The following is a 19,412-nucleotide window of genomic DNA, read 5'->3' as shown; positions in this document are numbered from 1 at the left end:
AAAAAAAAAAAGTAAGTGTTATCTCAATTTTCCGGGTGCTAACTTACTCTCCGTTGGAGAGTCTGCTTCTCTTTTTCAGATAGATGCAGATCCTAACAAGAGAGCTGCCCCTACATACCTCAAAAGGGGCCCAACTGAAACTAAGGACAATTGGCGAAACAAGCAAGGGTGATGTTTTCCTGTGAACCGGACACCAGCACAAAGGGGAAGGAGACCAACACAGAGAAAAATCAACTCCTACCAAATCAGAGAGCCAGAGCCTCAGAGGCCCCCAACACCTCAGCACTGAAGCAGACCAAAAATGAACCCAACATGGCTCAGGGAAATTTTGCGGAAGAGGGGGCGGAAAGAATGTCAGAGTCACATGTTGGGTCATGATTTGCAGAGACATTTATCATACCAATAACTGGGGGCTAACTCCACAATGCACGACCCATTTACACCAACAAGGAGGGTCCAATGGGAGGGGGTAGATCACAGATGAGCCTAAACAATGGTACCAAACTGTCTGTATTTACTGAAAACTAATAAATTAAATTTTTAAAAAATGATGATAAAACAGAAATCTAGCTGGTTAATATTAGAAAATTCAAACCTAGGTAGTCAGCTTCAGAATTCTCATGAAAACATTATGATCTCCTCTGTCATAATAAAAGTATCAAGGTTTTTATTTTTAGTATTTATTTATTTGACAGAGAGAGAGAATTGGTGCACAACTGGCAAGGACTCCTGTCGCTGCAAACTAACTCCAGGTGCATGCGTTACTTTGTGCTTTACATGGGTACTGGAGGCTCAAACCTAGTCCAAGCAGACTTTGCAAGCAAAAGCCTTTAACTGTTAAGCCTTATCTCTAGCCCTGATAATGAGGTTATATATATCTCAACAGTTTAAGAGACCCACGAAATGTTAGTGGCACTAGGAAATGGAAGTCCATTCCAGTCAGGCGAACACTGGATGTAATCAATTTCTGGACATTTTAGGTGTTTGGATTTTCAGCTTTATTAGTTATAGTTTATGGTAATCCTATTCAAATGGTTCCTCAAAAGAATTAAACCCTAATGGCTTAGGCACCCAATGTATGCAATTCACTTCCCCTGCATCTAGTTTTCTTATATTTTGTTTTATTATATTATTTATTTATTTGACAGAGAGAGACAGAGAGAATGGGTATACCAGGGCCTCCAGCCACTGCAAGCAAACTCCAAACACATGTGCCCCCTTGTGCATCTGGTAATGTAGGTCCTGGGGACTCAAACCTGGGTCCTTTAGCTTTGCAGGCAAATGCCTTAACTGCTAAGCCATCCCTGTAGCCCTGCATCTAGTTTTCTGCCATCTTTGGGAGAAATGAAAAAATGGCTACTCAATTTTCTATTATATGGTTGAGATAAAGAACCATGAATTGAAATCCCTTCGTGTAAAAAATTTTTGTTTGGCTGGTTGTGTTCGGGGAGAATTGTTTGTTGGTTATTTTTTCTTTATTTTTTATTTTTTTGTGACAAGGTCTTTCCTGATCCTCCTGCAGTAAGCTTCTTATTTTTAAATATCTAATATCTTTTCTTTCCCAATTTTTTGTATACATGCAAGTAACAACTTTTTAATATTTACTTTAATATTTACTCTTTGAAAATAAAAAAAAAACCAGGATTTTCACTTCATGGCAAAAGAAACAGTATTTACCTTTTAAAAAAAAAGCAGAAAAAAAAAAAAGAAAAGTAGCATTATGGACTGGAGAGAGGGTTTAGCAGTGCTTGCCTGCAAAGCCAAATAACCCAGGTTCAATTCCCCAGGGCCCATGTAAGCCAGATGCACAGGTGGCACATGTATCTGGAATTCGTTTGCAATGGCTGGAGGCCCTGGTGCACCCATTCTCTCTCTCTCTCTTCCACCCTTCTTTCTTCCCTCCCTCCCAATCAAATAAATAAATAAAAATATTTTTAAAGCAGCATTAAAAATTAAAATCACTTTCCAGTTTCCACACTACAAGGTCATAGTATTTATCCTCAGATACAAGTCAGACTCTACCACACCACTTAATATTTTACTTTAAAATAAAAAAAAGTGCTTGCCAGCAAAGACTCATGACCTTTGTTCAGTCCCTGAGTAACCATGTAAAGACAGGTGCACAGGGTGGCACATGCATCTGGAGTGCATCTGCAGCAGCACTGTGCCCTAGTGTCTGTCTCTCTTCTCTCTGTATCACTCTGGTTGCAAATAGATAAAATACAGAGTTGATGGGGAGATGGCCTGCCAGCCCAGGCTTGATTCCCCAGCACCCATCAAACATCTGGCACTCATTTACAGCAGCAAGAGACCCTGGCAAGTGCAAATGAGTAAAAATAAATAATATTTTTATTTATTTTGAGTGAGATACAGATCGTGCATGCCAAGGCCTCTAGTCACTACAAACGAACTCCAGACACATGTGCCACCTTGAAAAAAAAATTTTTTTTTTGAGGCAAGCCCAAAATATTTATTTTTTTAATAAGAGAAAGCAAGAGGGGCAAGGGAAAAGAACTGGCACACCAGAGCCTCCAGCCACAGTAATTGAACTCCAGACACATGCCCTTGCACATGTATCACCTTGTGCATCTGACTTACAAGGGATCTGGGGAATCGAACACAGGTATTTAGGCTGTGCAGGCAAGTACCTTAATTGCTAAACCATCTCTCCAGCCACCATATATATATATATATATATATATATATATATATATATATATATATATATATACACACACACACACACATATATATATATATATATTTTAATATAGAAAACTTACTTTCTGAAACAAAGAGCCAAGAGTGGTGGCACACGCCTTTAATTCCCAGCACTCGGGAGACAGAGGTAGGAGGATCACTGTGAGTTTCAGCCCAGCCTGAGAATACATAGTGAGTTTGAAACCAGCCTAGGCCAGAGCAAGACCCTACCTCAAACACACAAACAAAGAACGAGCATAATTCATATCTTCCCAAAATAGCTATGAATGTGATCAAACACCTCTATAGATGACATAATGTTATAATGTCAAAAAGGTTGGATACCCCTGGATACCAGGAGCATAGAATAATGAACACAATGGGATATACTTTATTTTCTTTAGTCTTGTTAAAAATGGCACCCTACCAGCATTAAAATTATCAAGTGTATTATGTTTGAAAACATGGGTTTTCAATCACCTGCACAGTTCACAGAAAGGAAACCATAATGAAGAATTTCATCAGAAATTCTTACATTCAGCATTTATAATAATACACCAATGATATAAGACTTGAAGTTACATATTTCATGAACCTTTCAGAGAACATGACACACATTTAAAATATATATACACATTCTAACACATATATGTGTGTGTGTGTGTGTGTATATGTATTTTTTTTTTTTTGGAACAGGTTTTAAGTTCACAGTGAAATTGTGCCACATGCTCTTATCCCTGGACAGGCAAAGCTTCTTTTGTCAGCCTCCTCCACCAGAATGGTTCACTTGTTCTCAGTGATGAATCTATAGGGACACATCACTGTCGCCCAGCCTCTGTAGTTCATGTTGTGTTTACCTATGGTGGTATACATTCTACAAGGCTAGACAAACATGCAACGACATGTATGTAGATTTTTTTCAACATCACATAGCATAGTTTCACTGCCCTAAAATACTTCTGTGCTTTGTCTGTTCTTCCCGCCCCTAACCCCCAATCCCTGGCAACCACTGACATTTTCTCTAGTTCTTTGTCTACCTTTTAATAATATGTATCTCTGGTTAGGTCTCACAAGAATTTTTTCCTCTTTTCTTTCAATCTTGTGCTATATATGACCTTTTCATTATGCGTATGGCATGGGGGGGGGGGGTTAATCCTAACATCAGATGTGAGATTCACACAGCTGGACACATTCTTCTGGGAACCTGCACTGGCTTCGTCTCAACTGCTTAATGCAATTACTTAAACCAGTCATGGAGTAATAATGCAATTTGCCCATTTCCACAGCTGAAAAGTTTAATCTTTAAAAGGAAAAACTGGGGGCTGGAGGGATTGCTTAGTGGTTAAGGCACTTGCCTGCAAAGCCAAAGGATCCATGTTCAATTCCCCAGGACCCACGTAAGCCAGATGTACAAGATTGCACATGTGGGCTGGAGAGATGGCTTAGCGGTTAAGCGCTTGCCTGTGAAGCCTAAGGACCCCGGTTCGAGGCTCAGTTCCCCAGGTCCCACGTTAGCCAGATGCACAAGGGGGCGCACGCGTCTGGAGTTCGTTTGCAGAGGCTGGAAGCCCTGGTGCGCCCATTCTCTCTTTCTCCCTCTATCTGTCTTTCTCTCTCTGTCTGTCACTCTCAAATAAATAAATAAAAAAATTTAAAAAAAAAAAAAGATTGCACATGTGTCTGGAGTTCATTTGCAATGATTGGGGGCCCTGATGCAACCATTCTCTCTCTCTCGGCCTCTTTCTCTCTCTCAAATGAATAAAAATAAAAATAAAAAATGTTTTAAAAAACAGAAACAAAAGGAAAAACTGATGCCTAGTTTCTGGTATGCCTCCCAAGATATATGCCATGAATATTTAAACAAATACATTTTCTGTTTGGATGCCAGCACAACTTACACCCTTCTCCACTTGCTGCTTTTAATAATTTTTTCTATTGTTTTTCAGTTTTATTTTTGACAATTTCAGACATGTATATAATATAGTTTGATCATAGTCTCCCTCCATTACCCTCTCTCACCCCTTTGCCACTCTGGCTAAACTTCTTCCTAAGTAGCCCCCTTCAATTGTCAATTCCTTTTTTTGTAAAAAAGAAAAACAAAAATTAAAAGGTAAAAACCAAGGCCGGACATGGTGGTGCACACCTTTAATTCCAGCACTTTTTGCATCACACTACACAAACAGGCAAAACTAAATGTGATTTCTTTTATATATTTATTGTCTTGCCTTTTTTTTTTTCTGAGGTAGGGTCCCACTCTGGTCCAGGCTGACCTGGAATTAACTATGTAATCTCAGGGTGGCCGAGAACTCACAGTGATCCTACCTCTGCCTCCCAAGTGCTAGGATTAAAGGCGTGCACCACCACATCCTGTTTGTCTTGGCTCTTTTAGTCTAGGTTACCATTCCACAGCATTCCCCACTGATCCACTATACTTTTTGCATCACACTACACAAACAGGCAAAACAAAGGTGGCACGTGCATCTGGAGTTCATTTGCAGTGGCTGGAGGCCCTGGTGCACCTATCTCTCACCCTCTTTCTCTCAAAAAAAAAAAAAAAAAGTAAAATAGGAGGGAAGGGAAGGGAAGGGGAGAGGAGGGGAGGAGAGGGAAAGGAAGGAAGGGAAGGGAATATAAAGGAAGGAAAGGGGAGGGGAGGGGAGGGGAGGGGAGGGGAGGGGAGGGGAGGGGAGGGGAGGGGAGGGGAGGGGAGGGGAGGGGAGGGGAGGGGAGGGGAGGGGAGAAGGAAGACAGCCAGCCAGGCATGGTGGTGCATGCCTTTAATCCCAGCACTCAGGAGGCAGAGGTAGGAGGACCACCATGAGTTTAAGGCCACTGTGAGACTACAGAGTGAATTCCAGGTCAGCCTGGGCTAGAGCAAAACCCTACCTTGAACAAAAAGAAAAGAAAAAGAATAAAATGAAAGGAAGAAAGGGAGGGAGAGAGGGAAGGAAAAACCTCAGGGGTAAAGGAAGGGGATAATGAAGGAAAACACAAAACTAATGGCAACATGATTAAATTCCATAGAAACCTTCTTCCTGAATACCATTCTATAAGTCAATACCCTCAATAAGGGAGATGAGAGACCTGAATAGAAGAGCTCCATAAAAGGTGGAGAAAGTATAACCCTAAAACCATGGATTTTGGCTGATAATTCCCAGGGGCAGAATTAGGATCCCCCTACAATGAGCTACTGGTCAGGGAGACACAAGTTCTCGAACATAATATAGGCCACTGCCAAAACACTTGGTTACCTGCAAAAGCTAAAAAACGTTAAGTTCCTACTGCTATAAGACACCGTCACCTGTGGCCACAGGACATCAGGTGACAATGCTGGAACTGACAGGGAATTCAGTTCCCTCTCCACTAGCCCTCACAGTGCTAGAAAGTGCTATGAGAGTGGCTGGAAAATAATAGTTATCAACAGACTGAATAAGCAGGAGATCCTGCCAGTTACAAAACCAACCAGCCAAGCAAGAAGCATACACATGTGCAATAGTGGCACACAGCTGATGTAGGTAACCAATTGCTTACAGATTGGACATGAGACCCACACAGTGGGGGTGAACCCATATCTGGCTCTGGGAACCAAGCCAGATTTCCTAGGACAGGAAACCAATCGGCTCTAGAGAGAACCTCCACTGCTCTTTAACTAAGAAAAGTGGGCATATACATCAATATATCTCTCTAATAACCAGACTTATGCCATTTTCTTCAAACTGTTCTCACTTTTGGTTGAAGACTCTCTTCTATTTTAGAGATGGAGTAGAATACTGGGGAGAACAAAGATACATCAACTCATCAAGAAGAGAGAGCTATAGCCAGATGTACAAGGAGGCACATGCATCTGGAGTTAGCTAGCAGTGGCTGGAGGCCCTGGTGTGCCCATTTTCTCACTCTCTCTCTCTCCCTCTTTCTCTGTCAAATAAATAAATATAAAATATTTTTAAAAAGAAGAAGAGAGAGCTAGCCAGGCATGGTGGCACACGTCTTTAATCCCAGCACTTGGGAGACAGAGGTAAGAGACTCTCCATGAGTTCAAGGCCACCCAGAGACTACAGAGTGAATTCCAGGTCGGCCTGGACTAGATAAAGACCCTACCTCAGAAAGCAAAAAAGGGGGAAAGGGAGGAGTAGAAGGAAGAGGGGAATGTCTACCAGGAGATGGCTCACCTCCACCTCATCTATCTGAACACAGAAATCATTACAGAGGAAGCAATGACACAAATGTTGTTCTGCAGGCTAGCCTGAAAACCAGTTCCAAGGAAACGGAGGCAAGAGACACTGTGGTCACTGCAAACCTCAACAAAACAGAGAACCAGAGTCTACAAAGAAAGTAACACTAAATGAGATCCTATCTTGCCTGCAGAGGCTCAGGGAACATTGTGGAGGAGGGGATGGAATGAATGTAAGGGCCTCAGGGTGAGTAGGAATAGCCTGAGGCATGATGTTGCCTGCCCCCTGCAGAGACTGATTTAAGTCCCTTGGTCCCCACCATGAATACCAACAACCCCACTGAAGAAGAACCTCAGCCAAATTGAGGCAGAGGAGAAGTGTGTGTGTGTGGGGGGAGGGGGGTTAAGAATACAACCTTTTTATTGAAAAAAGTCAATAAATAATAAAAAAAAATTAAAGAGCTGGAGAGATGGCTCAGCCATTAAGGCACTTGCCTGCAAAGCCTAAAGACCTGAGTTTAATTCCCTTGTAATCATGTAAAACCAGATATGCAAGGTGGTGCCATTTATATCTGGAGTTTGTTTGCAGTGGCTAGAGGCCCTGGCATACCCATTCTCTCTCTGCCTCTTTTTCTCTCTCAAATACATAAGTAAAATATTTCAAAATTAAAAAGAAAGAAAGAATGTCAGAGCCAAAGAATGGGAAGGAATGTGTTACAAACTTGTCATCCAGACAGAAAGTGACCATTGCATTCATGAACTCACAGAGGCTGTCATTACCTGCCCAACAACTATATGATATTGGGCCCATCAACATGTTGTCATAAATGATGGGGGTTGCGGGGGGCAAAAAAAATACATCAAATTAGAAAAGGGACTACTTGGAAAGAAGAAAGGGATCAGTAAAAAGGGAGGAGGAAACAGAAAACAGAAGAAAGTAATGGGAGAGAATTATGATCAAAATACATTATATGCATAAAAATTATCAATAAAACATTTAACAAAAAAAGAACAAAAACAAAACCTTTTATGGTAACTAAACTATTTTTATATAATTTTCCAGTTCCTGATGCTACCTTCTAAGCAGTCCATTTCTGCTTCAAAAGCATCTCAAACATATCATGTACACTTCCCACCAGCCCTCTCTACATTAGTTAGTTACTTTCTCCTTGCTGTGACCATATGGTCTGACAAGAAGCAACTTCTAAACTGCTAAAGAAGGACTATATGGTGTGAGGTTACAGGCATCATATGTGGGAAGTAAGGTGGCAAAAGTTTGAGGCAGCTTCTGACAAGAAGCAGATTAGTAAACAGTACTGCTCAGATTGCTTTCATTTCTTTCAGAATGGGATGGAGCTGCTGCCCAGTTAATAAGGTCTTCTCACCCCAATTAACCTACTCAAGACAATCCTCACAGGTGTGCTGAGAGGCTCCTATGTCATTCTAGATCCTGTCAAGCTGACAACCAATATACTTTCCATATAATAATCAGTTGCCTTTAGTTTTTAGAAAAAGAACTGTAATAATTAACTGTTTAAAACTGCAAAATAACTTTTCATTTCACTTCCAAATAAACATATTTTACTATGAAATTCCTGCCCATCTATTTTGTAACTTTATCTCATCCTACTCTGTCCAACAAACGACACATTAGCTATATTAGCCTCGCTCAATCACTGAGACTAGATTCACATATTATTGCAGTCTTTCCATTGTATTACTTACTAGAAGTTATATTTTCTTATTTTGGTCTGACTCCCTGTAAAGCCAAAGACAGCAAAACCATTTTCTGTCTCAGTACTACATACCAAGTGTAATACCTAGCATGTGGAAAACACTAGTTTTACATAAACATTTCTCCATATACTTTAAATTTACATAAACATGTATATTACTCATGTTAATTGCAACATCTAAATAACACATTGCTATTATGTAATAAAGGATTAGGCTGGTTTTTGTCCCAGTTTGCTGGCAAGTACACTTAACTCTTAAACTTTCAGAGTGACAAGAATGTCTGTTACTCAAGGTGGCCCCTTGGACCACAGATAGTTTACATTAACAAAATGACCCACTGAGGACTTCAAAACAGTTGATGATAAAGAAATGAGTCAGGAGGGCTGGAGAGATGGCTATGCGGTTAAGCGCTTGCCTGTGAAGCCTAAGGACCCCGGTTCGAGGCTCAGTTCCCCAGGTCCCACGTTAGCCAGATGCACAAGGGGGCGCATGCGTCTGGAGTTCGTTTGCAGAGGCTGGAAGCCCTGGCGCGCCCAGTCTCTCTCTCTCCCTCTATCTGTCTTTCTCTCTGTGTCTGTCACTCTCAAATAAATAAATAAAAAATTAAAAAAAAAAAAAAAAGAAATGAGTCAGGATGAGGACGGGTCATGCTAGAAACCAAACCATATGATTACAGGGTAGAACACTGTAGAATGTACTGAATTAAAGGGGACAATGATTCAGTCAATCATGTCTACATAAGGAAATCCCACTTAAAATTCTCAACAACAATGCCCCAGTGAGTGTCCCCATTAACATTACTCTACAAATACGTGATACAGTGGCTAATGCCTATAATTTCAGTATCAAGTGGTGCAGGGCAGGAGAACAGTGAGTTTGAATACAGACAAGCCACTGAACAAGGTCATGTATCAAAATAAAAGAAAAAGAGCCAATCTCAGCATACTGTCACATAATCCTGGGGGAGGGTCTCAAAGCCTATAGAGAACACAGAGAGGCTTCTGACTTGGGACTGCCCATGCCTTTTCTTTTGCCTGATCCTGAATAGCAACCTTTTGTGCTATAATAAAACTGTAAGCATAGCAATTCCCTGAATCCTCTGAATTTTTCCAGCAAATTATCACATCTGAAGAAATAGTGAGACTCTTCCAGATTTGCAACCAGTTATTCAGAAATATAGTGCCCTACACCTTCCACGACTCAGGATCTATTGCGGAAGAGGTGGCGGAAAGAATATAAGAGCCAAAGGAAGGGTAGGACTCCTTACAGCGTGCTCCCTCCAGACATAAAATGGCCTGGATATCCATGACCTCACAGTGCCTGACACTACCTACACAAGACTATCATAATAGGAGGAAAAGAGCATGACATCAAAATAAAAGAGAGACTGATTGAGAGGGGGAGGGGATATGATGGAGAATGGAGTTTCAAAGGGGAAAGTAGGGGGAGGGAGGGCATTACCATGGAATACTATTTATAATCATGGAAGTTGTCAATAAAAATTTTTTTTGAAAAGAAAAAAAAAAAAGCCAGACGTGGTGGCACACGCCTTTAATCCCAGCACTCGGGAGGCAGAGGTAGGAGGACTGCTGTGAGATTGCCCTGAAAACCCTCAAGCTTGAGGCCGGTACATGAAGGGAGAGCAGTCCTGTAGGCAGCCTGGGTCCAGACAGGCTAGAACTACTCAATAATTATGTAACACACATAACAAACACCACTTCCAAAAAACATGTGTCAAATACTGCTCAGATGTTTTCATATATTTTACCTCTAATTTTTTTTTTTTGGTGGTGCACAACTTTAATTCCAGCATGCAAAGGCAGAATTATACATACATATGTTTGTCTATGCTACAGAGTGAGTTTCAGGTCAGCATGGGCTAGACTGAGACTTTGCCTTGAAAACACAAAAGATAAAGCCAGGCCTGGTTGAACACACTTTTAATCCCAGCCCTAAGAGGGCAGAGGTAGGAATATCACTGTGAATCCGAGGTCAGCCTGAGGCTACATACTAAATTCCAGGTCACCCTGGGCTAGAGAGAGACCCTAACTCAAAAAAAAAAAGGGGGGGCTGGAGAGATGGCTTAGCGGTTAAGCGCTTGCCTGTGAAGCCTAAGGACCCCAGTTCAAGGCTCGGTTCCCCAGGTCCCACGTTAGCCAGATGCACAAGGGGGCGCACGCGTCTGGAGTTCGTTTGCAGAGGCTGGAAGCCCTGGCGCACCCATTCTCTCTCTCTCCCTCTCTCTGTCTTTCTCTCTGTGTCTATCGCTCTCAAATAAATAAATAAAAATTTTTAAAAAAAAAAAAAAGGGCTGGGGAGATGACTTAGTGGTTAAAGTACTTGCTTTTGAAGCCAAAGGACCCAGGTTTATTCCCCAGATTCCACGTAAGCCAGATGCACATGGTGGCACATGAATCTCAGTTTGTTTGCAGTGGCTTAGAGACCCTGGCATGCCCATTCTCTCTCCCCCTCATAAATAAATAATTGTTAAGAAAAAGAAAAGAGGAAAAAATGTTACATCTAAATTTTTATAAAACATTACCTCCAAGCTTCCTAACACCCTAAAAGATATATTATCCTAATTTTATAGCAAGGAAACTACTATAAATTAAAAGTCACATATCCAGTAAATGAGAGAATAAATTCAAACAAGGAATGTTTGGTTCAAAAAACTCATGCTAGTTACTACACACTTTTAGATTCTCATGTTAGTTATGCAAACAAATCACAAGGTAACATTATGAGATTGCTGGCTAAAAATGTATGACACAGTATTTTTGCTCAAATTACAGATGGAAAGGTTGCAGTAAAAATCAAAGTTATTTTCTATGATTGCCTTATGGAAAGTGGGAGTTATCATAATTTAATACAAATTCCTTTAGTAATTGCTTTGCTTACCTGTCTGTGTTTTAGAAACATGTTTCTGGAGAAAGTCAACTATCTGAGCTAACACCTTCTTATTACAATGAGTCGATAATTTTTCATCACACTCATAACACCTGAAAAAAAATATAAAATTTAAGCAAATAATATGAAAGCACCTTCAATAACTTTGCACATTAGGTAACAAAGTATAAAAATTATATGGGCAGGAACACAAAGGGGAAGGCACTAGCTACACCTGGAAAAATAAGTAAGGAACATTTCATACAGAATCTCACAGGTCAGTGTTCAGTTTCACTTAAATGAGACAGAATGTCACACAGGGAAGAAGGGAAGGTCAAGCAGGTAGTGATATGGCCCAATGTATATATCCATGTGTGTGTGTGGATGTGTGTTTTCAGACTGCCTTGCTACATATCCTAAACTGGTCTGGAACTCACAAGCTCCTGCCACTACTTCCCAAATATTAGGATAACAGGTGTGTCACTATACCTGGCTCCAGTCTATACTTTGAAAACATCACTCTGGGATTAGGCATGGTGGCGCTCACCTTTAATCCCAATCCCAGCACTTGGGAGGCAGAGGTAGAAGGATCGCCCAGAGTTCAAGGCCACCCTGACACTACATAGTGAATTCCAGGTCAGCCTGAGCTAGAGTGAGACCCTACCTTGAAAAGCCAAAAAAGAAGGAGGAAAGAAAGGGAGGAAAAAAGAAAACATCACTCTGTTTAAAGGGATAACTAGATTGGATGACATCAGGAACAGAATCACATCGGTATGGCAGCATGAGCCTGAAGAGAAATGAAGAATCATTATATAAAATTTTCAGGCAGAAATAATAATAAATTAGATATACAATTTGAAAGAGAAGAAAGTCTTAAAATAACTGCTATGGGGAAAGAGGGAATGGTACAGATGTGTCAGTAATTCTCAGCCAGAATCAATTCTGTCTCCAGGAGACATATCTAGTTGTTTCCTCATTGCTACTGGCACCTGGTGGGTAGAGACCAGGAGTGCTAGGCTGCCTGTGATATGGGGAGCAGTACAACAAAGAGTTACCACAATGATAAGTCACAGTCCAAATGCCAATGGTACCAAGGCTGAGAAATACTGGCCTAGATTAAATGAGGCTTATATGAGTTGATAAAGCCTCAATGCAGGTACAGCATATAGAGGGATCCATGATTACACCATTTTCTCTATTTTTATTAAAAGGTTGAAAATAATTTAAGTTTAAAAAACGTTTTTATATTTTATTTTTATTTTATTTATTTGACAGAGAGAGAGGGATAGAAAGAGAGAGAGAGAGAATGGGTATGCCAGGGTCTCAAGCTACTTCAGACAAACTCCAAACACATATGGCCCTTGTGTATCTGGCTAACATGGGTCATGAGAATTGAGCCTGGGTCCTTTGGCTTTGCAGGCAAGCACCTTAACTGCTAAGCCATCCCTCCAGCACAGTTTTTTTTTTTTTAATTTATTTATGTATTAACAAGCCAAGAAAGTGACAGGTTAAGAGAGAGAGAATGGGTGCACCAAGTCCTCCAGCCACTGAAAATGAACTCTAGATGCATGTGCCATATTATGCATCTGGCTTTACATGGGTACTGAGGAATCAAGCCCAGGTCATTAGGCTTTGCAGGTAAGCACTGTGACTGCTGAGCCATCTCTCCAGCCACATAAGTTTTATTTTATTTTTTTGAAAGGGGTGAAAATAACTGCCAGGCTTCTAGCTTGATAGATATGTGATGGAGCTTCCACTTACAGAGATGGTAAAGACATGTATGTATGTGTATGTGTCACTTATTTAGAAGGACTATATCTCAGAAAACAACTCTCAATAAGGTTTATTCAGAAATACCTCTGATGTTAGGATGTTTCTTCTCTGTTATCCTTACCTGTTTCCTGTATTTCCACAATAACCCAATTATCATACAAGAATATGGGTTTGATGGTATCTTATGAACATAAGGTGTTGGTGTTGGTTTCAATGTAAATTGTCCCCTATAGCCTCATGCTTAAATCCCCATATAGTGGAGCCTTTGGAAGGTGGAGCCTTGCTGGAGGAAGTGTGTCAATGGAGGAGGGCCTTGAGGTATTATAGTCTTGCTCCACTTGCCACACTGAACTCAATCCTTCTACTTGTGCTCTGTTGTTGCAGAGATGTGATAACCAAATGCCTTTCCTGTCATGCTTTCTCTACAAACTGTAAGCCAGAAATAAACCTATTCTTCCATATGCCCCTATGGTCAGGTGTTCGGTCCCAGCAAACAGAAAGAAAGTAACTGCTACAGTGTTATATAAACACTACATTACATATCTGATCTTTTGTCCTATAAGTATTAGTGATGAATGGCTACTAAATTAGATTTGGGCTCCTTTTCTAAATAACATTCAAAATTCAGTTAAATATTTACCAACCTACTCTTTTTGCCCATGGCGGGGGAGGGGGGAGAACAAGTTAAAGCAAACATTCCCTGTGGGTGCTGGGAGAAAGCTTAGTGAGTAAGAATGCTTGTTATGAAAGCATGAGGGCCTGAGAAAGCCTGATTTGCCCTGAGTTTGATTCTATGACACCAAAATAAGCGATGGAGCTTGGCCACATTTAAGCCTGTAACCTCAGACCTGCTGGGGGCAGAGAACAGAGAAAAACTGGGGTGGCTGGTTGGCAAATCTGACCAAAAACTGGCAGCATTAAGTTGGGTGAGAAACTCCATCTCGAGTAAACAAGCAGACGAGTGATAAAAGACACCTTAAGTTCTCCCATGGCCTTCACACATGTGCACATTGTGCATACATTACACACATGTAAGAAATTTCCCCAAAACATTTTTTCCAATACACGGCCGGGCTCCTTCCCGGGCAGGTAGTGCTGAGGAAAGGACCAAGCTTGCTGGTTCCTCCCTAGGGATTGAGAAGAATGATGAGCGTATGACGACTCAGAAACCTCTCCTGGCCACCGGAGAAAAACCACACTGAGTTGGGAGGTTTTTGAAGCAAGAACTCGCAGAAACAACTCACTCTATTACTCTGAGCAGTTGCCTATATCATGTTGGGGATGAAGGCGGGGATTTTAGTGGGGGGGGGGGGGTAAGGGCCAATAGTAAACTGTAACTATTGAAATGGTAATTAAAATTGCCACGTGGAGGTGGCAGGCAAGAAGCCATCAGGTGTCTTGCTGAGTCCTAGCTGGCCAGAGACAGGTCGCCAAACTTTAGCTAGGCTCAGGAAGTTCCACTAGGCCTCATGCCTGGGCCTTTCAGAGCCCAACAATACACCATGATGAAATTTAAGCAATTGGAGTTAACAAGCTTATATTGTAATATGTGTTCACTATTTACTCATCTATTATAAAACAAACTGTTCATTTGTCAAGAAATTTTTACTGAGACAATTTTACTTTCTATACAAGGATACAAAAGAGAAGGCAGCACACTCTAACTTAATTCTAGATTTCATTAAAATAACTGTAGCAGACAGTTGCAGGTTCACTGAGATGAACTAACAAACCAGGCAATTATGGGGGAAGGGATATTTATTGAAACTTACAAATCCTTAGGAAGTTCCATAATGGTAGAAGTTAGCACCCTCTAAAAAGACGAGAGAAGAGAGAAAAACGGAGAGAAAGCCACAAGCCACAGCACACTTCAGGAACTCCAGGAGAACTAAAGCACTTTGCATATCTTTAGATTGGAATCTCAAATTCACCACCACACTTTAGCGCTGGACACAAAGATCCACCTCCTCCAGCCAGTGGCTGCAGATCCAAACACTGAATATATTGGGGGCCATATATTCAAACTACCACAATAACCAAATTTTTTACTGAGCAGTTACTACATGCGAAGCACTGTTCTGAGAGAGTCACAGGTATTATCTGGTAGGTCAGGACAACATGGAGCCACCTAGGACAGCAGGAGAATGACAGAGACTTATGTGAGTCATCAACATTCCTCAGGGAACCACCCAGCCATTTTCCCTTCCTTGCCTAACAATGCCCTAGGTCTAGTTTTCCTCCCTCTTTATCTCCCACCTGGTCACTGTTCTGGTCTCACACCCTAGCTATTTCCCTTCCTCACCTTCCCCCAACTTAAGAGCTCTATATAACCCCACTATCAGTAATCTCAAACCCAATTTAAGAGCTCTATATAACCCCACTATCAGTAATCTCAAAGTTGACTGTGCTCTGCTCTTGAAAGTCAGTCTTGGAAGCTCATGCTTTTCCTGAATAAAAGCTTCCATCTTTGGCTCAGAGTGGTCTCCGTGGTCTTGGTCACTCCTGAACCCTACATCTGGTGCTTATGACTTGGATAGGAGGCTTCTGGTTGCCCTCTTGGGCAGCCAGACCTCCTTTTCCCTGACCAGACCACCAAGCTGCCATTTGCCCCTCTTGCCTCATACAGGCTCTCATATCCAATTTGGCCTCACTCTTCTTCCCTTCTCCATCTCCTCCCTCCTTCTTGGCAAGTATCCCTCACAGGTTGGCCTGCTCTTGGGTTTCATCCCTGCTCATGGAAGCCGTGCTGGCATGCCAGGTGACACCTCGGGTCTACTGCTCTCTGGTCTACCATACCCTAAGGGGTGCCTTTTGGTTCAGTTACAATCTCGAGACACCCCCTCTCCCTCCCTCCTCTCCCTCTCCCTCCTCCTCCTGAGCTCTCATCTTCCACTGCTGGCCGCTTTCATCTTCCACAGCCAGCTGCTTTAGCCATCAGGAGCACAATCGCCCTCCTCACCCACTAACAGGCTAAAAAGACGATAGTTGCAACCTGTACGGCCTCTGCCCACATGGAAGGTACAGGTACCATTCACCCTGATGGGCCAGGGGGTCATATTGGTGTTCTGTATAAACACTCTGGTTTATTTTTTTCTCATCCTTCTTTTGCTCTTTCCCTGTCTTTTTAAGAACTTAAAGCCTCTACAACTCTTGGACGATATCTTATCTTCTCTGCAACTCTGCTTGGTCACATCCATAAGTTGGACAATGGGTCTAAATGGCCTGAGAATGATACTTTTGATTTCCAAATTCTCACTAATTAAAAAAAAAAAAAAAAAAAAAAAAAAAAAAACAAAACTTCTGCCAATGTACAGGCAAATGGTCTGAAATACGCTATTTTTCACTCTGCAGGTATGGCCTTCTCTCTGCTCCACCGGCTTTTCTCACCAGGTCCTTCTAGCCACCTCACCCCAACAGCTCCTCTGGCTCCTCCAGCTCCCTCAGCCTCTCCCGACACCTTGATTGGTAACAAGGTTTGATTTTAGTCTCCAGAGTTATAAAATAGAAATTTTAAATGGGAATACATAACTTCTGAATAAATGAATGAATGAATGTGTGAAGGGGAATTGGTTGTCTAGGGTCTATATGAAAAGTGCACTTAAAATGAATATGTGTATGAGGATGTACTTGGCTCACAGCCCTAAGATTGCAGAATGATTTTCATTCTGAGTAGTGCCATTTCATTGTAGGGATGTTTTCCACCAAGCCCACCATACTAGCAAGATTCTACAAAGAGATATAAAATGGCAGGAGCAAAAAGCAGCCTATAGCCCCGAGGGAAAACCAAAACTCTCCCTGGAATTTAGGGGGGAAATAAAGGCTTAGCTTCCCTGCCTTGCAGAGCCAGGGGGCTGCAAACACAGGGAATCTCAGGATCCGACCTCAGCATGATGACAGGAAAACGTCAAGTCGCTATAAACAGATGGGGACTTCTTATGGAAAATGTTAATATAAAAAAATATATATATTGGCAATAAAAAAAAAAGAAATTGTAACTGCTTTACATTTGCTTTATCTGTTTATGCTTCTATGAAACTAGTAATAGACAATAGCCTCTATATTTAAATTTAGAAGTACTCGATCATAAATTTGTAAAAAACAATTTCTAAGCTGGGCATGGTGCCGCATGCCTTTAATCCCAGTACTCCTGAGGCAGAGGTAAAAGGATCACCATGAGTTCAAGGCCACCCTGAGACTACCTACTGAATTCCAGGTCAGACTGGGCTGGTAGCAGGTTGATAGGTATTCAGGTTATAAACTTAACTTTAATTCACTGATGTTAATCTGGTCATAATAATGGTCATGAAAGATTAAATTTAGAGTACCCAACCAAGTTAACTAGGTTCCTTTATTTGTCAACCTTTTAACTAATCTTAAGGTTAAAACTGACTCATTAATATTTAATCCTCTCCTAAGGTTATTATATCTAAAGCCCTGCCTCAAAAAAAAATCTCACAGAGGAATTATTTACTCTTTTTCCCCCTATTTTATAAGGTAAATTGACCACATTTGAAACATTAAACAGTATTTATCTGTCACACACTTGAAAACTATTTACTTCATGGTGAACAGTTAAAAAAATTTTAAACAATGTTGTGATTTAAGATGTAATTCCTGGGCTGAAGAGATGGCTTAGCAGTTAAGCACTTGCCTGTGAAGCCTAAGGACCCCAATTCAAGGCTCAATTCCCCAGGACCCACGTTAGCCAGATGCACAATGGGGCGCATGCGTCTGGAGTTCATTAGCAGTGGCTGGAAACCCTGGCGCGCCCATTCTCTCTCTCTCTCTGTCTCTTTCTCTCGCTGTCACACTCAAATAAATAAATAAAAATTAACAAAAAAATTTTTTTAAAAAGATGTAATTCCTCAATTACTCCAACAATCAGTCTTAATATTTTAATTTTAACTTACATCATCACTGAACAAGTTTATCAAAGTACCACAGACAGAATTATAGAGTTAATTAAGGTTTAAATAGTTACAGATTGTGTCATAAAATGTCTGTGTATGTTTGGACTTCAATATAGTTCTATAAAACTGATTTGGAAGAGATTAAATAGATAGATAGATAGATAGATAGATAGATAGATAGATAGATAGATAGATAGATATAGGCTCATCAGTTAAAGGTGCTTATTTGCAAAGCCAGATGCACATAGTGGAACATACATTTGGAAATTGTTTTGAAAATTGTTTGCAGTAACAAATGGCCCTGACATGCTGATGCCCTCTCTTTTTCATGAGACCTTTTTCATTAGATCATGTCAGTTTAATCCAGTTCCTCTATTCTTTGAGTATATTAAATATAGACACATTAACTTCAAAACTGACTTATATATTGGATGGATATCATATGTAGCTTTTAAGAGTGCTAAATTTGGGCTGGAGAGATGGCTTAGCAGTTAAGGCGCTTGCCTGCAAAGCCAAAGAACCCAGGTTCAATTCCCCAGGACCCATGTTAGCCAGATGCACAATAGGGCACACACATCTGGAGTTCATTTGCAGTGGCTGGAAGCCCTGGCATACCCATTCTCTCCCTCAAATAAACAAATTATATATATATATATATATATATATATATGTATATGTATATGTATATGTATATGTATGTATATGGAGATATATATATGTATATGTATGTGTGTATGTGGGTGTGTGTGTATATATATATATATATATATATATATATAGAGAGAGAGAGAGAGAGAGAGAGAGAGAGAGAGAGAGAGAGAGAGGGAGGGAGAGAGAGAGAGAGAGAGAGAGAGAGAGCAATGAATCTTCTCAAAAAATGAATGCATATAAAGGTATCCAAATAAACTTGGAAAATTATAAAATTTTTCATGTCCTCATATTTAAGCCAAAAATATAACTATATAATATAGATTTCTTGTTTGTGTTAAATTCTGTCAGCAGATTGTTTGTTCCTAGTTTATTCTCTGTGCCTTAAATATGTAAACTCAACTTTTTGTTAATATCAGACTTTCCCAGATATCAAAATATTAGAATATTATAATTTGGTTTATACAAAGTCCATGATGTTTGACTGCCAATAAGCATGCAACACCATGCCTAGCTAACACTCTATAATTTTAAGATGGTTCCTGTCTTGTTCATGCTGGTTTTGCTAGATGATTATCACTGAGGTT

General features: G+C 40.7%; 1 protein-coding gene across 4 annotated transcripts in view; it reads right to left on the bottom strand.

Annotated features, from left to right (window-relative positions):
• Usp45 (ubiquitin specific peptidase 45) overlaps nt 1–19,412 on the bottom strand; it is a 122,385-nt gene that overhangs the window by 78,195 nt on the left and 24,778 nt on the right. For all 4 annotated transcript variants that reach the window (XM_045155013.1, XM_045155011.1, XM_045155012.1 and 1 more), the window contains exon 5: nt 11,507–11,607. In XM_045155013.1, coding sequence (XP_045010948.1) covers nt 11,507–11,607 — 101 coding nt within the window. The remainder of the gene's footprint in view (nt 1–11,506; nt 11,608–19,412) is intronic.

The sequence above is a fragment of the Jaculus jaculus genome, chromosome 7, assembly GCF_020740685.1.
Source record: "Jaculus jaculus isolate mJacJac1 chromosome 7, mJacJac1.mat.Y.cur, whole genome shotgun sequence".
Taxonomy (NCBI): domain Eukaryota; kingdom Metazoa; phylum Chordata; class Mammalia; order Rodentia; family Dipodidae; genus Jaculus; species Jaculus jaculus.
Note: the sequence above shows the minus strand (reverse complement) of the source record. Positions and strands in the feature narration are given on the sequence as shown.